The 25,587-nt window shown below is 49.9% G+C and overlaps 1 protein-coding gene across 1 annotated transcript in view; it reads right to left on the bottom strand.

Moving 5' to 3' along the window:
- The window catches only part of Ccdc33 (coiled-coil domain containing 33), a 105,205-nt gene that overhangs the window by 35,307 nt on the left and 44,311 nt on the right, over positions 1–25,587 (bottom strand). The window contains exons 5-11 of the mRNA XM_076849412.1: positions 25,420–25,529; positions 23,261–23,377; positions 19,620–19,711; positions 18,085–18,205; positions 12,076–12,205; positions 11,307–11,440; positions 10,325–10,396 (exon numbers count right to left, since the gene is read on the bottom strand). Coding sequence (XP_076705527.1) covers positions 10,325–10,396; positions 11,307–11,440; positions 12,076–12,205; positions 18,085–18,205; positions 19,620–19,711; positions 23,261–23,377; positions 25,420–25,529 — 776 coding nt within the window. The remainder of the gene's footprint in view (positions 1–10,324; positions 10,397–11,306; positions 11,441–12,075; positions 12,206–18,084; positions 18,206–19,619; positions 19,712–23,260; positions 23,378–25,419; positions 25,530–25,587) is intronic.

The following is a 25,587-nucleotide window of genomic DNA, read 5'->3' as shown; positions in this document are numbered from 1 at the left end:
TTAAATAGAAAAAAAGCACCCTCTCTCCTATTCAGAACTGCTGAATACCAATTGGCTGCAGAGAGAAGCTATGAAACACATATTGGATGGATGGATGAATGGAAGAATGAAGGAAAGAATGACTAACCATGGCAAAGACCACCTCCCCACTGACCAGGTAGCCCCTGGGACTTGATATGCTGATTCAGGACCTGTAATGATATTTCTTCTCATTTCCAGGCAGAAAGCCAATTTCAATGCCCGGGATTTCATAGACTGTCATCTAATCCAGTTAGGGGAGGAAGTAGAAGTAATGAAATCAAGAGAGGTCTCCAGAGGTGCCCCCATCATTACTGAAAGCAGGGACAATTGCTGAAGAAGTCCCCTCCCCCACAGCTTGTCTCCTTGCTGTCCACCCTGTGTGGCCCCAGCACTAGCTGGGTCAACTCATCCACCCAGAGCTGATGTGTACTGAGCCCCCATTAGAGCCAAGCACTCACCAGGTATATTTATGTGGATTCTGATGTTTACTATGTATTGTTCATTTAATTTCATCACAAAGATAAATTCAAAATGAGTCTAACCCCTTAATCCAGGCCAGTGCCTTCACCCCATCAGTTGGGTGGGCAGGGGGTGTTGTGAGGGGAAGGCAGAGTGTCCATGGGTTTTATGTCTTATGCCCATTCCACCCACAGTTGCCCTTCCTGCAGTCTCTGCCGACTCCAGGGTTCCACTCTGCTCTGCTCTCCCTCACAGCTGGATGGACCTTGTCTGTCCACACAGCTGCTTCCTGCTGGTACCACCCAACCTGCAAGTCTTCTGTGCACACTTCCAACCCTTGGTCCCATTCAACTTTGCCAGGATCCATCCTGGCAGAGTGAGTGGGTGACATATAGAAACATCTTTAGACCTCCAGAGACACAGGCCCAGCAGGGGAGGCCAGAGGTCGTTGCTTTCATGTGACGTGCAGGGTACCCAGGGGACCACAGTGCCTAGATTTTCCTAAGAGTTTCCTTTGTTTATGGCCAGCACTGCCTCTCCTGACTCCTGAGCTTCAGTCTGCCCATATTTTGGAGAGGGAATTGTGTCCTCACCTTCTTGTTCCTCCTGAAAGGGAGCTTATCCCAGATCACAGGGATACTGGGGGATAGGGAGAGGATGATGGCTGAGGGATGAAATTCCTCCCTATTCAGGCCTGGCCTTGCAAGTAGGTTGCTGGCCCACCCCCACAAGCCTGTTTATTTGCTCTTCTAGTTGGCAGCTCCTGCCCCTCCTTCTGGGGCAGCTTGAGGCTGACAAGTGGCCCCTGGCTCTGTAGCTGCATGGATGCAGCACATCCTGCTTCATTAGCAATATAATTGGAGACTGACTTTGAAAGCTCAAAGCAATGCACAGGCCATGCGCTCGCTCAGACTCTGCGCCCAGCACACACTGCTGCAGCTGCCCACAGCACATGTGAGCACCATGGTGGGGAGAAGATGCCCCCTCTCCAAGCCTTCTAGCCCTCACTGTTGCCAGCAGAGCCAGGTCTGTTGAGACAGAGCAGGCCAATAGCATCCCAGGATTGCAGTTTCTTAGGTCATCTGTCTCCTCCTCCACCCAATGTCCTCTGCTTCCCTCCTACCCCTTCAACCCCTAGATCCCTGATCATGCAAAATGCAACAGCTCCAGCCTGCCCTGGCAATTACAGAGTAGCCTGGCTGCAGCTGCTGTCCTCGGTGCTGAAAATGCCCGCCTTCCGGCCAGCCTGCCTGCCTGCCTCTCTCCCCGCCCTGAGCCTTCTAGCTGGAGAGCACATGCTCTTAATTCAATTAGCTGGCCCTGAACCCTCCCCAGGGAGCCTGGAGCGGAAACTGACAAATTCTGTTTAACAAAGACATTTGTCCCCCCGCCCTGCCGGCTTTAGGCTCTGCTCTCCTGTATCCCGCTCATTAGGTATCTAACAAAGTGCGTCCCAAGAAATCTGCTTCCAATCGCTAGTAATTCAGGAGGCCTGATGCAATTTTCTCCCTGATAAGGGTGTCTCGCCCGCTGGCAAGCGCCATAATGAGCCCTGTGCTGCGACTCCCCGATCAGTCATTGCTTTGTCATTTCCTGTGGCCACAGTTGTAGGTTCTTATCTCTTCAGCTGTAGGCGAGGCTCAGACAACAGGCCCCTTCAAGAGGGCTTGCTGCCTGCCCTGCATGTAAGCCTCCTTATGGTGTCCTGCATGGTCCTGCAGCTGTGGTGGAGTCAGGCTCTGAGTTTGTCTTTCAGCCAATAAGGGTCCCAGTGTTAATCTTCACTGGGGCCATTATTTATTTCCCAGGAAATGGTGTCAGAGTGTTAATCCAAAAGCAAGTTGAGGGGCCAGGGGAGGGAAACCACTGATAAAGATTTTTAAAATTCTGTCAGGGGTCTTAGTATTAAACGGAGCCCTGCCAACAGCTCAGTAGATGGACTGTGAGTTCATGCGTTAGCCTGAAGCCTGCTCTTTTAGTATTTAATCTTTTCTCTTGGGTTCTCCCTATTCGCATCAAGAGAGACTTTTACAACACATAGGTCAGACCACATCTGACTCAAGGACCTTCTTTAGCTCCACAATGCTTTTTGACAAAGTTCAAATCCTGTATTCTGTCACCCAAGCCCTCCACAGTTTAGGCTCCACCTAATCTCCAGTCTCACTGTCCATTATAACCCCGTATGTCCCATGGGCTCTAGCCACCGTCAAGCCTCCATGTCTTTGTACATGTAGGTCCCTTTCCTGGAATGCACTTTGGCCTTGTCTATTTCTAAGCCACTATTTGAGGCAGAGGTGTGCTCCAACCACACATCTTAGCAATGTTTCCCCTATTATTTGTATGCTCAATGTACCTATTTCAACTAGACCCTTCTTAACAAGATGGTGGTGATAATCTGTTGGAGTGCTTTATTGCAAGGCATGCGTTAGGTATCTAATAAATGGTTAATGAACTCATGCATGAATAACCTTAGGTGAGTCTGTGATACATCTGGTTTGGCTGAAGGGAGGTCTAGGTGGTCCAACTTTGAGAGGGGAGAATCCCAAGGTCAAGCCGCACTTTCTGAGAAGTTGGTCTGGAAGCCTCTGCCCTGTCTCCCTTTCTTTCCCTGCTCTGTCTTCTTCAGTCTACCAATTATGCATCGGGCTTATAAGTAGAGAAGAGCTGGGGAAAGTCCAAATGTCCACCTTTTCAGCTATCCCTGCATCCTGACTTAGTATGCTCCATCTCTCAAAGGAACTTGCAGATTCACATTCCCAAGGCAACCGAGGTCCTGTGGCTGGTGATGAATGTGTGATGAACCTGTATCAGGTCTCCTGAATTACAAGTGATTGGAAACACTGTGGCTCTTTTTGTCCTGCTCTGATCTGGGAAGCAGGGCTTATTTCTCCATCTCCTCCACAGCCCCCAGGATGCACTGGGAACTTCTGCGAATCTGGCCTCTAGAGAGAAACTGTCTCTTTCCCCTTTCTTCATTCTCTGAAAAATTGCTGCAAAGTCAAATGTGGTGCTGGTGACGTTAATCTTCAGCACTTGACAAGGCCCCTTGATGTCCTTATGGATATGAAGCTGGTAGAGCAGCTGTCATGGGGGGCGGGTGCTGAGTGATGGATTAGTGGGGCTCCAACATTCCCCCTTCCTCCAGGAGCACTGTCCTCATCCCTGATAAGTTCATCATATTTGTCAGCAATGTGGGTGAACCGTGCTAAGAGCTCCCTTTACCAAGTGGCTGCAGGACACTGTCCTGAGCATGGATCCCCTAATTCCATTTTCCTGGCTGGTTGGGATTACCATCCCTTTTATGGATAAGGAAATGAAGAGTGGCCAAGATGCAGGATCCTAGCTCAGGTCTGCAGGGGTGCATGCACACACTACAGCACTGACAACATCCCCACCACATCACAGATGACCTGGAGCTTGGGTGGAATGCTAGTGGAACTCTGGATGTATTGTATGATAAAATCAGGGTCCAGAGTGATCTCAAGCCTAGAAGGTGGGTTGAGGTGAAAAAGGTGAAATACCACAGGGAAAAGAAACCCTGTTTAAGTTCAAAGTCCAGCAGTAGACGTGCCAGGTGGATGGACTCCCATCTTTAAATGGACTCTCACTGCCTTGGTGAGAATGAAGATAAACAACAGACTGGCTGCACCAAAGGGAAGAATTGGTTTAGAGAAGGGGTGATGGTCCTGTTTAACCCAGCCATGCTGACTTGGTCCCATAATTCTGGGGGAAACTGTAAGAGTAATGTTGTCAAGGGGAGATAATCAGGAGGATGAAAATCAGAAACCAAGTATAAGAAAGACAGCTGCAGGGAGGAGGGTTGGTGCAACCTGGGAGGATATAAGAAGTTTGCAGGGACTGGGGCTGGGGCTCAGTGGTAGAGCACTTGCCTAGCACATGTGAGGCACTGGGTTCCATCCTCAGCATCGCATAAAAATAAATAATGAAATAAAGGAATAAAAAAGAATTGCTATTTAAAAAAGAGTTTGCAACATCAGCAGGGCTTACACGGGCATGGGAACTGACTCCCTGGAGATGGCCTCAGGAAGAAGAAGGTGGGCCCAGGAAGGAAACCAAACAGGGGCAGAAGGAGGAGGATCATGAGGGAGCTGACAGAAGCAGGAGAGGGATTCCTGGGAGGGAGGGATTCCCTGTGAGGGAGGATGGAAGTGTCGAACTCCCTGTCTCTGAGGCGGTGAGCTTGGGAGGAGAGACATGATAGTCAAGGGACTGTGGAGGCTGATGCTGTCTTCAAGGCACAGAGCACCATGGAAAGGGGTTCAGCCATTGTGAAAAGCATGTAGGAGCCTTCAATGGCAAGATGATGAACCCTGCCTCTACACCACGTGTCCGTGACCCAAGGGCCACCCTGGGAAAGCACAGGCTGTTATTTCTCATTCCTCCCAACTGGATTTAGAATCTGAGCTGGTGAGGAAAGGGCACCTGTGAATGGTGTGTGTGTGGGGGGCTGACTTCCTTACTTTGTCTTCTGCCATGTGACCTGGGACAGTGAAAAGACAGAGAGTAGGGGACTTTGTGTAAGGAATATAAAACAGGGAGATGGTGAGAGGGAAAGGGTCTCTTTCTCTGGATCCATCATCATCCTATGATGGTGTTTCCAGAGCTGGAATCTTGGGGGTGAGTATAGAACCTTCCAGAGGATAGAGCCAATTGAGGAGACCACTGTGCTATGGATGCTGGACTTTGGGCACCTGTGTTTGTATTTGGTGAGGAAGTGGAGGCAGTTTTATGTTGGGATTTCTCTAAGGACAAGCCTAAGGTCATCATATGTGACTTTCAAAAAAAATTCATGAATATTAATCAGAAGGCAGCATGATTCTGCCCTCCCCTTATCCTCCCTTCCCACATTTGCTAAATAGCCACTTATTCCCCACTCTGGGCTGGTCTCCAGAGAGAGTTTTGTAACCAAGGCATCAGAATAGCCCTTTTCATGGCATTGGACTGCCCTACCCTTTCCCAATGAGGGGAAGAAGGGGATGGGGATTACACCTGACTGAGATAGCCACTGCTTCCCTCAGAGTGGGAAGCAGGGGCCACCACCTCCTTGCCTCAAATGCAACTCCCCTGTGCCCAAATCCAAGGAAGCCCCAGCAGCTCAGGAGGCTGAGGTGGAGGATTGTAAGTTCAAAGCCAACCTCAGCAACAGTGAGGCACTAAGCAACTCAGTGAGACCCTGTCTCTAAATAAAACACAAAAAATGGCTGGGGATGTGGTTCAGTGGTTTAGAGCCCCTGACTTCACTCCCCAGTACCAAAAAAAAAAAAAAAAAAAAAGAAAAAAGAAAAGAAAAGAAAAAGAAAAAAGAAAGAAAAGAAATCCAAGGAAGATAGGGGTTTCAGGTTTCTAGTTTCTCTTGGGCTGTAGACTGAGGGTGGGGGGAACCTTACCTCTACCTGATGCCTGATGTCCTCACAGTCCACATGGACAAGATGCTGAGTCCCAAATCCCAGCCCCAAGAAAGGACATGTGATGAACACCCAGATGACCACCTACTATACTTGCCCCATCTCACAGGGAGGTGCATTTCTAAGCAGAGGCAGGAACGGACCCGATGAGCACCCACTGTGTGCCCGGGGAAGCTGGCTAGTGTTTGCTGTACTTCAAAGAGACTGGCTGCAGGCTGGAGGGCACCCAGGATTTGGTGGGATCTTGAAGCCAGTTCATTAAAAAGAGCCAGGCTGCTTAGCCTGGAGAAGTACAGCCTCTCCGGGGACCACACATACTCTTCAAAGAGAAGAGGCCAAGATCAGAGTGGGAAAGCAGGAGACCAAAGGTTGATTTGTGCATGTGTATGTGGGGCGGCCATGGGCTCATGGATTCTTGGAGCCTAAAGGGCCTTCTAAAGCTAACACCCCAACTATGTGATAAAGAGAGGTTTTCTGCATACATTCGGGTATACGTACTATAGATTTTATGTCTCTGGGTATATTTATTCACGAACTTACCTGCATATACAACTCCAGCTTAAGGTAAATCACTCTAAACAGAATAGCCTGGAGAAATCTCACTAGAGGTAAAAACCAACCCATCATCAATATACCACCTTCAAAAAACAAAATCCCAAACCAGAGACCACCTCCTTCTGCCAGGTACTGAGCCTGTAGGCTCTATAGGCTTGTCTGCCCACAAACATGCTTGATGGCTGATGATATGATCTGTGCAGGAGGTCTGCTGGGTGCACTGCAGCCCCAGAGGGCAGAGCCAGGAGCCGGGGCAGAGGAGTGCTGAGAGGCACGGTGGACTCCCTGTGAGGGGAACATTCTGATCATGCACTTTCACTCATGAACCACAGGATGGGCTGCTTCTAGAGGAAGTAGGCTTCCTGTTATGGTAGAGCACAGGGAGAGGGTGCAATGACAGCCTGATGGGTGTGGTGGAGTGTTGAAAGAGCCCTCTGCACTCTCTATGTGGAAATCCCACCATGATCTTGTTCTTACAGCTCTAAGAAAGGGTGATGTGGAAATGGTGGGTTTTGGAGGCTGTGATCACCAAAATTAGGTGAAATAGCCTGTGCCTGGACTTCCTGGACATGGAGGCTCATAAGAAAAAAGATGTGTCCTCAGGCTGGGGCCATGTGCAAATAGAGCATGCACATCCATTTCTCCTGAAGCACTTCCTGTCTGTGGTCCATCTGAGCCTGGGCAAGGAGTGCAAGGAGCCGTGTTGCCCTAAGATAGAGCTGTAGCCACATGGACCAGGGACCTCAAGAGGCCCATTCTCACAAACTCCACTGCAGTTGGAGTGTCCACAAGACTAATATCTCCAGGTTCCAAGTGGTGGCTTCTGGAGCTTTAGGCAGTGTTTTGTTTGAATGGTGGAAGAATTGACCATTCTGGCTTTAGCCCTGCTTTTGCCTTTCCACAGACTACAAGGCAGAGATGGAAACCAAGTGCCCTCTCCCATGGAGTAGCAGGCAACACCTTAGTGGAAAAACAGGTTAGAATGAATGGGATCTCTTTGTCATAGCAGCTTTGCTCATAACCTTACTTAGATATCTTACTCAGAGAATCCTCTCCAAGGACTCCCTATCATGTCACTTTGAATTCCATCAGGCCACTTATCATTACTGAAATCTGCTTATGAATTTACTTGTTTGATGTCGGCTCCATACTCCCCGCTCTCTAAGGATGCAAGCTTTATGAAAGGGGAGATTTTTTGGGCGGAGTATGTTCAAATATCTCTAAAACCCAGATGCCTAGATGCTTGCATGGAGGACAATGATTGTTTATAGCAAAGATGAATAGGGAGGCATGGAGGGGGACTCTAGACTCAGCTGCAATATGAACCTAGCCCCTTCATCAATCCTCACTCTCCCGCCTCCCCTTAGGGAGAATATACCAAAAGGGTTCAGACAAGAGGAGAACTTTGTTCTAGGCCACTGAAGGTGAGCTTGAGGCAGCTGGCTCCATGACCACTGGTTTCTACTCCCACTTCAGTCCACAGGGACAGACAAAATTCTTCTTGTCCTGCACAGTGCTTGGCATTTAGGGGTTCCTCATCAAATATGCACAGCACAAAAGAATGAATAAATGGGTACCATGGCCACAGGACCTTAAGGGACACCCACTCACACTAGCTCTTCATACTCAGTCCCCTACATTGGTCTTCAACATTCTAGAGTCAAAGTGAGTCCTTATTGGCCAGTTCTCAGATAAAATCACCAAGAAACAGTTAAGCTATAAGGAAATTTAGCTTCTGCATGTGCCAATAGGGTGTGAAGACATCTGTTGGTTTACACACATGTATGAGCAGGTACATATGCATTAAATAGGTGCTACCTTGCAGAGGTGTGTGTGTGTGCACGTATGCAAATCTATGCGTATGTGCCTATCCCCACGTAGACATTCAAATGTGACTGAGAGTGTGCATGTGTGGAATTTGTGTGTATGAATTCTTGGCCGATGGAATGGAATTTCTGCTAGTACTATTTTCCTGGTACACACCCAATCTTGATATGTGTTTTCTTTTCCTTTCTTCTTGGAAATCCATTACTAAAAGGGTTTTTTACCCGCTTCCAAGGGGTGGGGGCTCAGGGAAGGGGAAGCTAAAATCACAAGGCCCAGATCAAAACACTCAGCAGCTAAATGAATTCGGCAGCGTTTTCCCGCATGACTTGGAGGGATAATTTAGTGAGGCCGCCAGCTGGAAGGAAAGGGATTAATTCTGCACTTAGCACAGCTCCGGTGAATAATTCATCACTGGAGACCTTTGTGCCCAGCCCCTAGGCAATTGGGGAAGTGTCCTGCCCACCTGCCTGTTGCCTGCCTGGGTCTGCCAGTCCCCTGACCAGGGGCACCGACACTCCCATTAGTCCCAGGATGCATGTGCCCAGTGCAGACAGCAGGAGGCAGAGGGAAGTGAAGAACGAGCTGGCGGTGGCCACTGGCAGACTCCAGACCCTGGGAAAAGCCCTGGAGGGCTGGGCTCCTATCTGGGAAATTTGTGACAATTTTCATGTCCCTTTTCTAAGATATTGCTTCTTCTGTTTTGGTTCCTGTACCGGGTTCGGTGGTGGTGTACTAGGGGGTGCCATCAGGGACCCTAGCTAACAAGCGTTCTCCTACCAGGTGATAGAGGACTCTCAAGATGACAATGCTGAACACCCACAGCGAGGAGAGACTTGTGGGGAGATCCTTTGGGGCTGGTACCTCCTAGACGTACCTCTCATATCTTGTACCATGGACCTCCCCTTGTTCTTCATGGCAAGGTCTTCAGAGCTCATGGCTACTTTTATAGGCATGGGGAGTTGGTAGGAGTAGGTTAGCCTGGACATCCTGAATATTTCTTTGGTTCATGGTCAAACCACCCATATCCCAGTACCACAGAATGGAAAGTGAGAAAATTCTAACAGGTGCCTATTGGTGCACTAGCCCCATGACCAGGATCCAAGAAGGACTCAGAGCCCGAACATAGCTAGCTAGAGGAACATGCTGCCCATCCATCAGCAGGACTCAGCCTCAGGTGCCTTTCCATTTGGACCAACCCTGCTATGGTAGGCAGGATTCTCAATAGGGGGCTTCAAGATTCCTTGTCATAATCCTTGCAACCTGAAATATGGTGACCTATGGCTGCCTTTGATTTTGGTGCATTATGTCACCCAGCTGATGCCAAGATAAGGGACATAGTCAGTGGGCATAACCTTATCATTCCAGAACCTCTAAGAGCACAGAATTTTCTCTGGCTGCCAACAAAGAGGCAGTCAGAATTTTGAAGTGTGAGGGGGATTGGATATGGCTGCTAGCATCAAGATGGAGAAGGCCACTGAGAGGAGGAATGTGGGTGATCTTCAGGAGCTAAGAGCCCCTGGCTGACAGCCAGCAAGGTATCTGGGATGTCAGTCCAACACTGCAGGATCCTGCAGCAACCCAAATGAGCTTGGAATCAGATTCTTCCCCAGAACCTCTGGAAAGAAAAATGATCCTTCTAGCATCTTGACTTCAGCCACACTGTGTGGAACTACCTACCTCCAGAAGTGTCAGATAGTACATAGGTATTGTTTTAAGCTGCTAATTTTGTGATACAGCAAAAGCAAACTGGTCCTAGTTTACCTTTGTAGAATCTTGAACCCAGTGAAACAGGCTTGGCTTGGCCTGGATCAGAGACCTACTCCTAGGTCTAGGTGGCCCTCTTCTCTCAGTTTTTTCTCTGGTTTTCTAGTGCTTCAAATCATCCTCAGACATTCCCACCCAAATTAGCAGTGCCCTTCTCCCAGAAATTCCTGGCCCCTTGTCCCTGAACAAGGCCAGCAATTGTGAAAGAGGTTGGAACTCACTGAGGAGTTATACATCTGCCAACCCTGGTGTCCCCTGGAGCACAGCCTTACCTCAGAGGAAAGAAGCTGGAAGGAGAGATCCACTGTGGGAGCGTCACCATTTATGGTTTTCAGGTTGGTGTCCTGGGGAGGAGAAGGGGGAGTCAGCTCACTCTTGCCAGGGCAGCTACGTGCCTCTGCTCTGCCCACTGTTCTGCATTCCCTAATAAGGTGTCTGCAGGGTAGGGGGGGCGGGCCCTTGGCCTCTGCTCCCTCACCACCTCCACACTGCCCTCTCAAATCCTCTAGAGACCTGAATAGTACCTCCAGGCTCATCTCCTGGCAGAACGGAAGTTCCCATTTCCTGGTATGTGCTATGTCAGGATGGCCAGAAGTATTTTAGGGAAAAAGGTGGCAGAGAAATAGATAATGTTGATCATAATGATATTCATTCTTATTTGAGAACACATTCTAAGTGCTTTACGTATTTCCTGACAAAATCTCACAGCAATGCTATGAGAAAAGTACTATTATTACATGCCCAAGTTATAGACCAGGAAACTGAGGTGTGGAGACTTTCAACAATTTCCCCACAGTTGTGTAAGCTAGTAAGAGGTTGGAACCAGAATTTGTACCCAGGCAGAGTCTGACTCTAGAACCTGAGCTCTTAACTCTCTTGTTATATAGAGATTGTGTCCTGGGCATGTTGTTCCTAGTTTAGAGATGAGGACTCCAAGGTCCAGAGATCCAGTTCCCCCATAGTAATTTGCCTCAGGTTCCATGGAGAGGATGGGGCAAGACAAGATTCACACCCAGAACTGGCGGAGAACCTGAGCTCTTGTCACTGTCCCTGGAGGCCTCCCTGTGCTTCTTCCCCAGGGGTGGTTTCTCTGGCTTGGTTCTTCAGCCCCAGAGGCAAGACTGGTCTTTAGTGTTGGGGAGCTCCCCCAGGGTTCAGCTTCACCAAAATCTCCTGGAAGCTGTGTTGAGGTGGAGCAGATTTGGGGAGGAGGTGGGACCAGGTGGGGTACCCCCCCCAGGGCAGGGGACTCACGGTAATGGGGAGCCGCTCTATGCGCAGTGCATTCAAGCCTTTCCCTGTCATTATCTTGCGATATAAACGACTCTTAAGCGGCAACACGGAGACACCTAGGGGCTTGCCGAAGGTCCATGGTTCACTGCCTTTCACTGTGGGAGAAAGACCAGCTGGGGCTTCTCAGATCCCAGTGTGTGGGCCCCACCTGAACCCCATCATCTGATATGGAGATATAGTTCTCCCACCCACCACCCACCTGCTCTCCTGCCTCCCGGTTTTCTCCTGCACACACATCCTCTTTCTCTTCTGTCCTCAGGGGTTTGTGAATTCAAAGCCAACTCTAAACAGAGTCTGCACCTCTAGGTATTTCTCTGGATTCCCCTTGTCTCTGTCCTTTGGGGACTTCAATTCCAGCGTGGAAATAAGACTGTGGATCAGCTTGTCTCTGAATCCTGTCTACCCGGACCCACCCTGTGCACTCTGGGAGCCATGAACTCAGGGCTCCACCCCTGCCTCCTAATTGATGGGTGCAGTAAAAGCCAGGGAGCTAGTATAGGAATAGGCCCATGCGTCCTGGTCTTGTCCCTATGGCTGCGACCGATGTGGAAAGGGAATCTAGCCAAGCCCTCCTCTCCTTGGCTGCCTATACTGTGAGTCTGTCTTGGCACCTAGGGGCTCTTAACCCATCTCTGCAGAGGGCAGAGGCAAGATAGCTCCAAAAACCCCTTCATAAATATGCAGGTCTCCTGGTGCGGGGTTGCTCTGGTGTGGGACCAGGGACACTTACCTGAAGTAGAAGAGTAGTATTCCAGCACCAAGGCTGCGTTTTTGGAGAAATTGGTGCCTCCATCTCGGCTTTGGAAGAGGAAGGACTGATTCCACTGGGGTAGCTCTGGAGGTCCCCCAGGCTTGGACAGCTGGAAAGAGAGGGTGGGAGCAGGTGTGGGGCAATAGCTTCTCCCAAGTTAACACATCAGGTTGTGTGTGTGTCTGTCTCTCTATATATACCACAAATGTTTGTCCCAATTATAAAAGCAGCACATACTTATTTAACACATTTTAGAAAAGAAAAGAAAATAAAAAGGAGCATAAATCCCCTATATTCCTACACTTCAGAAAACTGATCATAAAACTGTTGGTTTTTGTTTTCTGGGCATATTTTTTATATACCAGTGATTGTCATTCAGTATTCTGCCTTTCTCATTTACCATCAAAACCTAGGCATATCCAGAGTCATTAAGAAACTCTTCTTACCCATGACTATTTCCTGTCATGCCCAAGTGGCCTATTTTCTCCCTCCCCCAATCTTTTTTTTTTTTTTTTCCAATTACGCTGTACTGAATGCTCTTTACCAAGAACCTCTATATTCCCAATTATTTCCTTGGTTCAAATTCAAATACACAAAACAATCGCTGTGTTAAAGGATATGCATATTTTAAGGTGCTTGATTGGTGAACTGTTTTCCTGAAGTGTTGGATTAATGTTTACAACTGTGCTGTGGCTGGAGGTATCATTAAGTGTAAAATTAGACATGACATCTACTTTTGTCACTAGCCCCTCTCTGCCTCCTGTAGGTTCCCAAGACTCCAGATCCTTGGTGTGTCTGTGATGTGAGCTGTCAGGTGCTGGGGCACTTGATGGCATACTAAGCCAGCAGCTGGAACATACACACAGGGACAATTTAGACAATGAAACAACTCCAATGCCTAAATTAGGAGGTACATGAGACATTCTGTGGGTGATCAGAGAAACTGCCTTGAAGGCCAAAAGATCAGAGGAAGTTCTGAAGGGAGACTGGACAGGGTAAAGGGAGGGAGAAAGATCTTCTGGATGGGAAGGGGCACAAGCAATGGTATGTGGATGTGGCACTGAGTATGGCAGTGCACTGAGTATTTCCATTTCCTAGAATGGAAAGGGACCCTGGGGGAGGCCTGGCAACTGCAGAAGCCTAGCAGCTGGGCCTAAGTAGGGAGAAGGTAGGGAGATGGGAGGCAGCCCTGCAGGGCCTCAGTGTAGGGAGGGCTGTGGTCACTAGCACAGGCTCTCTGAGTAGCTGCCTTGCCTCTGCTCCCATCAGGAGCTGTCAGAAACAGGGGCAGCCTCTCCCACCTCCTGCTCCCCTGTGGAAATTCATCATTGCTTTAAAAAAAAAAAAAAAAAAAAAGGTCAGCATGCATGCTCCATGGACTGTTGCTGCTGCATTAAGGAGGAGCATCATTATGGGTTCTGTCCCACCCTATGGTGGTACAACCCTGATGCCTGTCACACTGATGGCTGGCTCTAGTTTTCTCAAGCCCAGCTCAAGGCTCCACTGTGCTTTCACTGGCCCCCGGGAGATGGGTTGTGGCCAGTGCAGGGTCAGGGAATTGTGACTGGGTGATGGGAGTGGAGTAATCCTCACACACTCATGATGGAAGGTTGGGAGAGCCATGTGGCCACCATGCTTAAGTCAGAGAAGATGTTCTGGGTTCTGTGGAGCTTGAGAGTGATCTTTCAGGAATGATCCCCAAACCATGTCCCTCCCAGAGACACCCATTCTCCTGGGTGCCAGAGAGGCATCCAGATGGCCTGGCCCAGCTGCTAGGCATTAGGTCACTCAGGGAGGACCTGTGGCTCATCCCCCTGCTGCCCCTTTCCTTGCCCCCACCCTGGAAGAGAGTTATTTAATGGATGCTCACTGTCTGCTCTGGGACCTATTAATGTGTCTAAATGGGGTCTATAAAGCAAGAGGTGGTGAGTGGCTGCCTGCCTAATGAGGGACAGCCACTTCCCTGAATGGTTTCCCAGGGTGAGTCCCCCAGGAAAGATCCCCTCAGACTAGAATTGGGGAGGGAGGGTCAGTCTCATTGTCTCTCTGATTCATATTCATATTCATATTCATTCTCTCTCTCTCTCTCCCTCTCTCTCTCTCTCTCTCTCTCTCTCTGTGTGTGTGTGTGTGTGTGTGTGTGTGTGTGTGTGTCTCAAGGTTAAATATAACCTGCAGAGTCTGATGTCAGGGCCCTGGGAAGGTGCTAGTGGCTGATGTATGTGCTGGGTGGGGGCAGGGTAAGGGTAGACATTGCCTGTAGATGCTAATGGGAAAGACCACAGTGGGCTATGGAATTAAGGAATGTGATTAACCCTCAGCTGTGATCTTCAGAAAAGCCATTAACCCCTCCGGGCCACTGAGGCAGACTTACCTTCCTTGGGGACAGAGCCTTTATTCCATGGCTCATGGCCTCTCCTCTGATTTCTCCTGGGCCCACCCACACTCACACCTACTGCTACCTACTCTGCCTAGGCATAGTGGGGACCAACCTGGGAGAATGCTGGGGTGGGGCCTCCAGGGAGCTAGGCCCTTTGGACTGTAGGCCTGGGTCTGCCTCAATCTTGCTGTGTGACCATCAACAAACCCCTTCCCCTCTCTGGGTTTTCTCAAACCTCTTCCCCTAGTTTTCTCATTGTCCAGAAGTAGCCTTATGATTGACACCTTGAAAGCCTATTGTGAAGTTGAAGGAAACAACATTTTGCTATTAAGGTGCAAGTTCAACTGAATGCAGCAAATGTGACTGGGAGACTTCCCCATGACACAGGTGTGGGTGCTGCAGGGAACGGGGAGTTAGAGCCAGACCCTACCCCCATCCAGAGTTCCCCACCTTCCAAGAGGACAGGGTATGAGTAAGCTCACATGTGCACACATGCAGGTGTACACACACACACCCCTAGGATCCATGTTGAGGCCTAAGTGCATTGTGGATGACTGAGGAGAAAGCCACACCTTCTGACCTGGGGCAAGGAGGCCTGAGGGATGAGGGCAGGAAAGAAGGAGCAACCTGGGCTGAGAGTCCAGCAAAGGTGAAGGCTGGAGGACAGCGACAATGTAGAGAACAGCAAGTCCTCCTGGGGCACTGGGAGATGCCTGTGTGAATTGGGGCAATGAGCCAGGAGGCTGGAGGAGACAAGGAACTTGTGGACCTGGCTAAGGGGGGCTTTGTTCTGTCAGTGATAGCCATAAGGGATGCAAAGGGAAGGACCCAGCCCCAGGCAGGGGATGCCCAGCCTACTTCTTAGAGGGTGAATAGAAGTGGCCTGGGGGGAGGATGCAGCAATGGTCCAGGCAGGGCAGAAGGCCAACACTAGAAAGGTGTTTGAGGGAATGGACAAGGCCCCTGTGGTGTAAGGCACAGATGGATCTTTCACCCCTGCTTGTGTTTCAGCTCCTGGGAGTTCTGCCCTAGCGCCTAGAGGAGGCCAGGCAATAGGGCAGCCTGCTGGGTCCAGTGGGGGAACCTAGGTACACCTAATAGCCCACCATCCCTGAGCTCATCAAAGTTCAAGTTCTGCAGTACTCACTAGGCTTGAGAGCAGTGAAGCAGACACAGGTCCACCCACCCCATCACCATTCTCCTTCTCCTGTCTGTCTCACAGACAACAGATCACCCTCTTGTCCAGAAGCGTCCTTTCTCCACACGTGTGCACATTGGCTACCAGCAAGGCAGAGCCACACCCTTCTCACGATTGGCTAAGAGAAGTAATATGATCCAATTCTGACCAATAAGAGGAGAGGAGAGGTCTCCTGAGGGATTGGTGGAACCCAGAGGCTGCTGGTGAATTCTCAACCTGGCCCAGCTGCTGTGCTTCAGGGAGGGTCCTGGGCCTCTGGACTTGAGTCTCACACAGAGGAAAGTTTCTCATAAAAATGACACTTAAGAAGAAGTTACCCTTTTTCTCTGGCCTTTGTTTATATCTGAATGGAATGCCTGAAACATCTTGCCTTAGCTAGCTGGGTGAAGGCAATTTTGGGATACTAAAGAGATCCCAAATCTTTTGAGGACAGCAATTCTGGCAGCATCCTATGTCAAGACTTCTGTGTGTGTGGTAATAAACATCCTAAATGTTCTAGTCCATTTGAGTTAACTTTTCTGTTACTTGAAGTCAAATGTAACATGGACAGTCGTGAGGCTGGCCTAAGAGGAAACATTTGGTACTAGGGAAGATACGACTGTAAGGGGACAGAATCCATTTAACTGGCCTGTGGTTGGATGTTTCACCCTGATTATCCTTTAAATTCTCCTAATAGCCTGATAAAATAGGAATCCGTAGGTCTGGAGGAATTGAGCATTTTGGCAAACGTCACATAGCTATTAAGTCACAGAGCTGGGATCAAACCCAAGTCTGCTGGATCCTCCAGCCCCTGCCCATAGTGCTTTGGTAAGGTGGCAGCTGGTGAGAAACTACTGTACCCCAAGAAATCAGAAAGGACAGGCCCTGGAAGTCATATCTAGTCAAATCCCCACCCCATTGACTGTGGAAGTGATAGAACTGAAGCTCAGAGGGGACAGGGCAGGAGATGTAAGCTCTGGGTCCAGGCCTGCTGACTGTGCCCCTCCAGGTAGGTCTCTATAATCACTCCACCTTCCACCCCCTTGTAGCAACGTGCCCTGTTCACTCACTGCCAGTACCTGGGTACCTCTGTGCAGGCTACCAGTGAGTTCCCAACCTGGCCCAGCTGCCATGGTGCTGGTGTCCTAGACCCCTGACCTCAAGTTTTACACATAGAAAAGGCCTTGGGGGGAAGTCTTGATAGTGAGGGGCACCTCCCCCACTCAGCTAGTTAGGCAGCGAGAGGGCCCAGGGATGGGAGGGGGCTCATTCATTAAAGCAGTCAGTACCTCCCGCCCCTTGGGACAGCCTGCTGATTGGTTCATAATTTTCTGGGCAAATGCAGCGCCATGTGTGAGTTGACTCTGGGGAAATCAGGCCGAGGATTGGTTTGGGTTTGAAGCTTCGGTCCCCAGGGTTTCCCTTTATCCCACTCCTTCCTGCCACCATCACTCTTGCCTGTGTCTGAGCCTTCTTCAAATGTTTTTGCCTTTAAATGAAGGCGGGGCTCCAAAGGAGTGTCTTGTTCTAGTTTTGCAGTGCCAGACATGAATGCTGATGGGTGGAAAAGAAAAGGGACTTCCAAGAACCCCTTTGTTCTTCTAGGCATGTTAGAACCAATGTGTAGAATAAGCTCCCACTGAAGTGCATTCGGGGAAGAGAACAACAGGGCTATTACCCAGGACCCAGCCATAATCAGTATACCCCATCCTCAGCTTAGTGTGATGTGACACACAGCCCTCCTGTCCACCCCTGGCATGTATCATGTCCTGGTATCCATGCCTCACATCATGTTCTTGCTGTTCTCAACCACCCTGTACCAACCTTCTCCATGTCAAAAGTCATGATTGCCCTTCTGAATGCCCCTAGGCTTCACAACCCTCTCCTCGGATCAATTAAAACGTTTTTACTGCAGTAAAATATATATAACATAAAATTTACCATTTTAAGCAATTCAGTTGTGTTAAATACATTTATATTGTTGTGCAACCATCACCACTATCTATTCCTAGAACTCTGTCATCACCCCAGTATAAACTTTAACTCCCCCTTCTTCCTTCTCCCGAGCCCCTGGTAACCACTATTCTACTTTCTGTCTCTGTGAATGTGCTGATTCTAGGAATCCCAAATAAGTGGAATCATATGATAGCTGTTCTTTTGTGTCTGTTCTGATTTTTGCAGTTCTGATTGTCCCTTCTGGTTTGATATTAGATGATTCAAGCTCTGCGTTGATGTCTAATATTTCCACGGGTGCAATTCCTGTCTTCTTCAGAGCAAGCATGCCCTGACAGATAAGGCCTGCCCTGGATATGCAGCCAACTCTCCTTCAATAGTCAAGTGCTGCTGGATGATTGAGCAAAGCAATAAACTTGTGGGTGAGTTACCAGAAGTAAGAACCAGTGAGAAGACGAAATGAGGGAAGGAACCATACCTGAGGGTACCCACTCTGGCTGACGCGAGGCACATCAAAACTCATCATCGATTGGATGGGGAAGGAGAGAGGAGTGATGTGCAGCCCCATAGAGGCTGGACTCTGTCTGGCTTGATTTTCCCTGGGGAGGCAAAGAGACAGGGGTTGGTACACTTGGCCCTGTCCCCAGCCTGGCAGCTGGGGCTCCTAGTTGGAGTCTGGATTGATGTGAGAGAGGGGTAGAGTACAGCGGCCTGCCTCATTCAGGCTGGAATCTTGTGAAATGACTGGTGGACCCTGGTCTTCCAACAACTGACCTAAGCTTTGGAAAATCTCATCTTGGTCAAGAGATGGGCTGTAGCTCCCAGGTCCCCTTGTCTGTTACTTGCTATGGCCTTGGCCAACTTTCCCATCTTTAAAATAGGCCTTGTAAGCCAGGCACAGTGGGGCACACCTGTAATCTCAATGACTTGGAGGTGGAGGCAGAAGGATTGCAAGCATGAGGCCAGCCTCAGAAGTGAGACCTCCAGCAGCTTAGCAAGACCTGTTAGTAAAAAGTAAAAGGACTGGGGATGTATCTCGGTAAAACACTCCTGGATTCTACCCGCAGACCCCAAAACAAAACACAACAAAAATGGGCCTTGTATTACCCACTTCATTTGTGGAAGATCTTGTCAAAATAACTCCCACCATCCCATCATGGAAACCCAGTGTAGGCTTAAGGGGCATGGAGAGCCGTGTATGTGTGTGTGTCTCTGAGCTTGTTGGGTATCAGGACATCAGTGTGCAGTCATCTTCATTCCTCCAACAAGCAGAAAGGAAGGTCATAAACACTCCAAAGGGGGTGCACATGAGTTAAGGGGTTCTCTTGGATTATCAGAGCCAGTGGAAGTGACAAGGGGGGAGAAATCTAACTCCCAGGAGAGATACTGTTACACAGAGAGCACGTGTTCACTGGGGAACTTTCCCCACCTCCAGGGGCCAAACTAGCCTGAATCCCTTCTTGAGGGCGGTATATAAAGGACGTCTTGAGAAGTTGGGAACAAGTTGGGGCTGGGAGACCAGGGAGACTTCCAGGAGGCTGAGAGGATTCCCAGGTAGAGCTAACGTCACAGAATTCCAAGATGGCCTTAGCCTGCCTCTTTGGTAGGCGGAGACTGTGTCCCTGAACTAGAGTGGGAAAGGGGACTGCAGGAATGGCGGGTCTGAGCTGGGGAGGCAGGTTGGGGGCGGGGGTAAAGGTCCCCTCTCATCCTCACACACTGGCTCCCTCCAGCTCCTCAGGCTCCATGCAGGCCTCATCCTCCTCCCCTGCTTGCTCTCAGAAGATGTCCCAGCTGCCCCTTTCCAGGGGTCTGAGGTCTCTAGGGAGAGACCTAGAGGCCTCTGCTGCAGGAAGCTCTCTGGGACCTCAGACCTGGGTGTGGGAGGGAGATTGGGGGGTCTTGGGGGAGGGGAGCTTTCTGGAGCTCCTGGAAGCTGCCTGTGGTGTCAGTGACACCAACTTCTGTCCTTTGCCCCCAGCTCCTTGCCCATGACCCCTGGGCTTCACTTACTTAAACTCCTTATAGTTGGGAACCACACGGGCAATCACCACCATGGGGTTGGGGTTGTTGATCAGTGGATCGTTGACTCCCCGGAGAAAGACCTGAAGAAGAGAGGAGGCAGGTGAAGCCCAGGTGGCCTTGAGCCCTCCCACAGATCCCGCCATCCTGCCTGCTCTTCCTTCCCCAGCCATGGTCCACCCCCTCCATCTGCTCTTCCCCGCCTCACTTGGTTCCTGCTTTGCTCATGGCTGCCTTGCTTCAGGAGGCAGCCTTCTCTGACTAAGGCAAGTGACCCCAGTTTCCTTAGGGCACTGCTGGGACTTAGTAGTGAAATGTCTTACAGCAGGGGCCACTGGGGACAAGGTGTGAGACAAGAGTCAGGGCCCGGGAGGAGTCAGGGAATTTGGGTTCTACCCTTGGCTCCCCTGATGGCTTCTGGGGCAGAATTAGGGTTAGTTAGGTGTTCTGGCTCCTTTCAGTTTCGGTCCATCAAAGGGGACAAAAAAACCTTATCCAGGCTTGTTCTGGGCTATGCAGAGTCTCTGATTAGGTTGGCTGTGAGAGGACACCTTGTAAATCAGACTCTAAGTCTGGTTTCTCCAACTACACTGAGCTTCCCAAGGTCAGAGCTCACTGCCAGTTTTCCTTGGATTCTCCTGGGAACAGTTGGGGCTCACCCCAAGGCTTTCCTAGCCAGGGTTGATTTGGAATGGAATCCCTAACATCAGCATCTCTGGGCTCCTGTCTTCATCCGGTTCCAGCTATCACCCACTCACCATTGCCCTCCCAGGATGATCTCCTGTCCTCTGTCATCTCTTGGTGCTACTTTCCACGTTTGTGGTGGAAGGCAACAGAGAAGAAATTGGAGTGTCTCCAGGAGACACTCCACCTCCATTCTCATGCCGGATCTTCCCTTTCTCTTTACCACACTGTAGTAAAAACTGTCTTCTTAGAAATGCATGGGATCATCATGTCCCTCCCCTGCTTCAGATCCTGCAATGGCCTCCTTAAATACGTTCCATAGATTTTGCTTTTTGCCATGCTGGGGATCAAACCCAGAACCTTATACATGCTAGGCAAGCGCTGTACCACTGAGCTCCACCCCCAGCCTTTATTCCATGGTTCTTACCATATTGCCAAGGCCTGCATGTGTTGGTCTGTCGGCCCTTCTGCCCACATCTGCTAGCTCCCAGCCCCCTCTTTTTGCTCCAGACTCTTTCTGTCACTCTTCCAACATGTTCTGCCTATTTCTGTCTCAGGGGTTTTGCATGTTCTGATCCCTCTGCTCGCCACCTCCCCCGCAACTTATCACGGCTGCTTTTTCTCCTCTAATTTATATGGCGCCACCTCTGAGCAGTCTTCTGGCCATTCTTGCTAAAGCAGCCCAACCTTTCCCTCTCTCCGTCTCTGCATTCCTCTTCCGCAGCCCGCATCATAGCTTGTGCTTATTCTAATTTATGTCTTATTTATTTTCTGTCTGTTTGACTAGTGCCCAGGCTCCATATGGGTAGGGACCATGCCTGGCTCAGTCACTGTTGCGTTCCCAGCTTTTAACACAGTGCCTGGCACAGCGCAGGAGCTTAATATATATTTGTGGGACAAGTGAGTACATTATTGAGGGAGAAAAGAGAAGGGAGAGGTTGCCTCTATGTTTGAGTGTGAAAGAGAAATGCAGAACACCTGGGAGTGGGGGAAGAGACAGGTGTTGACCCAAGGGAGGTCTGGGGCTGAGTTGGTCTTAGAGGACAGTAGAATCCTAAGGAATAAAAGCAGGAAGGGGAAGGGGCTCTGGTACAGCTGAGGGACCATGCCTCAGGCACACCTTGGGATGGGAAGAGGCCTTCGCCAGGCCTATTTCAACTGGGTCACCTTGCCAGCCTTTGTTCCACTTTGGGCCTCAGTTTCCCAACCTGTACACTGAGGGTTTGGACCATAATCTCCATGATCCTTCTAGCTCTGAACTTTAAGGGCCAGAGAGAGGATTGTTCGGAATCCTCTCCTTCAGCACCGTCTCCTAAGGCCCCTCTGCCAGGACCCATCTCAGTTGCCAGCTAACTCCACACAGGTGTGTCAGCTGATAAGGGCTCAAAATAGTCCTGAGGACCTTTCAGCTCTCACCAAAGCCTCCCAGGGAATCTCTGAAGGTGTTGTTTCATGGGAGAGCTGTCAGGCCCTGTCACTTACAGGACTCCAACAGGTGGAAGGGCTGAGGGGGGTGGTTGAAGGGCCGGGAGGTAATTTCCACCTGTTCTACTCTGGCTCTGGTCATGTGTGAGTGAGATAGCTGCCCAGGCACACCTGCCAGTGACAGCCTGGTGAGCAACAGAAGCCATTTCTTTTCCTGCTGTGCTCTCCAGTCTGCCATTAGAAGCGACATCTGCTCATGCGGCCGTGTCTGTCATACACACAGGGAGAGGTCTGTGCTGCAGCAGGGGTGCTGGGGGCCCGAGAGGCCCACAAGTCAAAGGACTGGGGGTGGGGCAGGTCCACAGCGCCTCCTGCAGGCCCAAGATTCTGCCTGTATCTTGGGGATGTGGCTCCCTTCCTGTGGGCATGCAGCCTGGGGACAGCAAGGCCATGTGTGACCACTCTTCCTTATTTCTGTGTGTGAGTGGCAGCTGGCTGTCCCAGGAAAGGGACAAATAGAAAAAAGGGGAGAGATGAGATACCTGTTGGCTGTGGAGAAGCAGAGATGTGGGTCAGGAGCTCTGGGCTCCTATACCAGATTACACCCTTGGGTCTCAGTGTCCCCCGCTGTGAAATAGGGTTCAAGAATAGTTCTTGCCCTGCCACAGTGCTATAGGGGGGCTGGGGAGATTAAGTCAGCCATGCTGGGTGATGGGAAGCCCAGAGCTTGGGTCCTGTGAATAGTACCCAGACCATAGTGGATGTGAACCTGCCACTCAGGGGCAGTTTGAAGGCTGTGGGTGAGGATGGAGGGGACAGGTCCCTATGGACTATGTCTTTCTTGAACATCAGCTGTTTCTCCTGAAGCTGCTGAAGGACCAAGGGGTACAGGGTGATGCTTCAAGGGGCAGAAGCCAGGTCAAGCTAGACCCAGTCCTGGCCTGGCTAATGAAAGAGGCCGTGTGAACAGTTGTTGACTGACTTAATGAGTGAATGAACTCCTGACACCTAACTGTGAGACTATCCAAACCTCAGCAAGACTCAGGGAGACCCTAAGTTTTTGTTTGGGGCACTTAGGCCCTAGGTCAAGGGTCATTGCCCCAGGAGGGAAGATTTGGACTGAAAACAGCCAGAGGCTATGGGGAAAAGGTAGGACACACAGTGCTTCTCACCAACTTCCATGACACTGAGGAATCATGGCTATGGGAGACTCTGGTCCCTTCTGTAGAGTGGCCAGGCAGAGGGGACATGAGAAGCAGAGCTATCACTCAGCCCCCATTTCTCTCCCTTTCAAGGGCAGCGAGGGAAGACAGGCTAGGACACCTTTATCCCAGATCAAGTTTCGTCTTCACAAACTACTCTGGCTATTTTGGAAAGATCCAGTTGCTTTCTCCTTGATTTTTTTCCCTGGACACTTGCGCTCCATTCTCTCAGGCCAGTCAGAGATGGCCAAGGGCAAGGCCTGCTCTAAACCCGGCCCCTTCCCTCCCCACCCACCACCCCAGAAGGCCACAGCTGGGTACCTCTAGAGCTGTGTGGTCACAGCCAACGTAGCGGGGGAGGAAACTGTTCTTCCGAACGATGGTGGCGTACAATTGGGGCTCAGCAGTTTCTTTGCTTTCTTTTGAAGGCTGGGTAGACTGGAGACAGGGTGGGGGAAGAAGACACACAAGAAGGAGACTATCTAAGGGGCAGAGGCTGGCCATAAATCCAGCCCTCTGCAGACAATCACGGCATTGCTCCTCTGGGGCTCCAAGCTGATAATTAAAGCTCATGGTCCCTGTGAGCCCTTCCAAGGAGATCAATATAATAAATCTTTGCTCTCCATTTGGATATTTCATCGCCCTCACAAAGACCCTGCTGCCTGCTCTCTTAGTAAAGATGTGATAACGAGGCCTGGGCTATAAGTGGATGGAAGGCCAGGGGCCAGGTAATACTCCCAAACTGGAGCTCAAGTGCCGGGTCTCCATGGGGAGCCACTCATCTCTCTGTATCTTTGTTTCCCTGGTGCCTCATGTGAAGCTCTAGGGTTGAGTTCCTCTTGGGGCCTACAGAAGATAAAGACCCCTGGGGCCATGATGAAAGGTTACTTGGAAAGGTCCTGGAAGGAGAGAGGAGCCCGTGTTGCCTGTAATCCCATCGGCTTGAGAGGCAGGAGAATCATGAGTTCAAGGTCGGCCTTAGCAACTAAGCCAGGCTGTAAGCAACTCAGGGAGACCCTGTCTCTAAATAAAATATAAAAATGGGCTGGAGATGTGGTGCAGTTGTTAAGCACACCTGGGTTCAATCCCCAGTACCAAAAAAAAAAAAAAAGGAAGTCAGAGGAGGGAGACTTCCAGAACTATATCCCATGTGCCTGAGGCTTTGCCCTTCATTGCACTGGGCCCTCCAGATGACCATGCCAGGAGGTATGCTGACAGAGAATGGGGGCCTGGAGTTAACTAGCTTTCTATGGGCATCCAGCTAGTAAATGGGAGACTTGGGACAGGAACTGAGACAATTTGGCTTCACATTGTTCTTTACTCTCACGAAAGAGACCTTGAATGCATGTAGGGTAGGGGAAACTGATGCTTCTTCTCATATGTGTTTGGCACATAGTAGGTGCCATAAGTACTTGAGCAGTGAAGGAGTGAATTCTCCCCCTCCCCCAATCAGCACTGGGTGGGAGCAGGAAAGCTAACCTGGGAGGTCTAGGCTGCTGCTCAGATGTCCCCTAGAGGGACACATCCCAGGGAATGCTTTACCTGCCACATGCCCCAACCCGTCCTGGGCCTTCCTCCTGCCAACACCACATGTGGAGATGGAAGAAAGACCTGGCTTAGGAGACTGCATGACCTGGGCTCTACCTCAACTCTGCAGCTTTCTCTGTGACCCAGGATGAGAGGATTCCTTTTCCTGAGCTCCAGTCTCATGTAAGCAAAATGTAATTCACCTTGAGGATTAGATGATGTGGGAAGCATCTAGCACAGGACCTGGAACATGGTAGGTACTCTGTAAATACTGTATTTCTTTGATTTTTTTAGATCTACTCCTTCTTTTATAATATGTGAAATCTTTCATTGGTGTATTCATGTAATATGGTAGTTGTTTTATGCAAATTGGGCTGTTTCATGGACAAGAATTCCCCCCCTCCCCACACACACACCTTACTAGGATTGAACCTCGTAGTAACTCTACGACTAAGATACATTCTTTTTGATTTTTTTAATTTTTTTTTTTTTGGTACCAGGGAGTGAACCCAGGGGCATTTAACCACCAAGCCACATCCCCAGCCTTAAATTACTTAGTGCCTCACTTTTGCTGAAGCTGGCTTTGAACTTGCGATCCTCCTGCCTCAGCCTCCTGAGCTGCTGGAATTACAGGTGTGTGTCACCATACTCAGCTCCTTTTTGATTTTTGAAACATACTCTTGCCAAGTTGCCCAGGCTGGCTTTGAACTTGCAATCCCCTTGCCTCAGCCTCCTGAGTAGCTGGGATTACAGGGGTGCACCCCCATGGTCTGTGAGAATTTCAAATTCCTGTGGACATTATTTCTATCTACCTGCCATGAGTGATGTTTCCTGAGTCCCTAGGCTAGCATGGGATGTCTTAAGTTTGCTCTCAGAGATTATTTGAGTGCATCAAAGTTCTTCTCACCAGCTCTGGCCAGAGGGCATGCCCAGAGCCTAGGGCTGTGACTTACATTTGCCAGCTGAAAGTGATAGGGGTGGAAGACACGCAGGTATTTAATGGGGATTTTGTAGGACAACAGCTTGTCTTTATTTTTATAGTCCATCACCTTAAGGATCACATCTGGAGAGAAAAAATTAAGCATGGGGTTAGGACAGAGTTTGATAGAACATCTTACCTC

Source organism: Callospermophilus lateralis, chromosome 3 (assembly GCF_048772815.1).
Source record: "Callospermophilus lateralis isolate mCalLat2 chromosome 3, mCalLat2.hap1, whole genome shotgun sequence".
NCBI classification, from domain to species: domain Eukaryota; kingdom Metazoa; phylum Chordata; class Mammalia; order Rodentia; family Sciuridae; genus Callospermophilus; species Callospermophilus lateralis.
The sequence above is the reverse complement of the archived record's forward strand: the minus strand, read 5'-3'. Positions and strand labels throughout refer to the sequence as shown.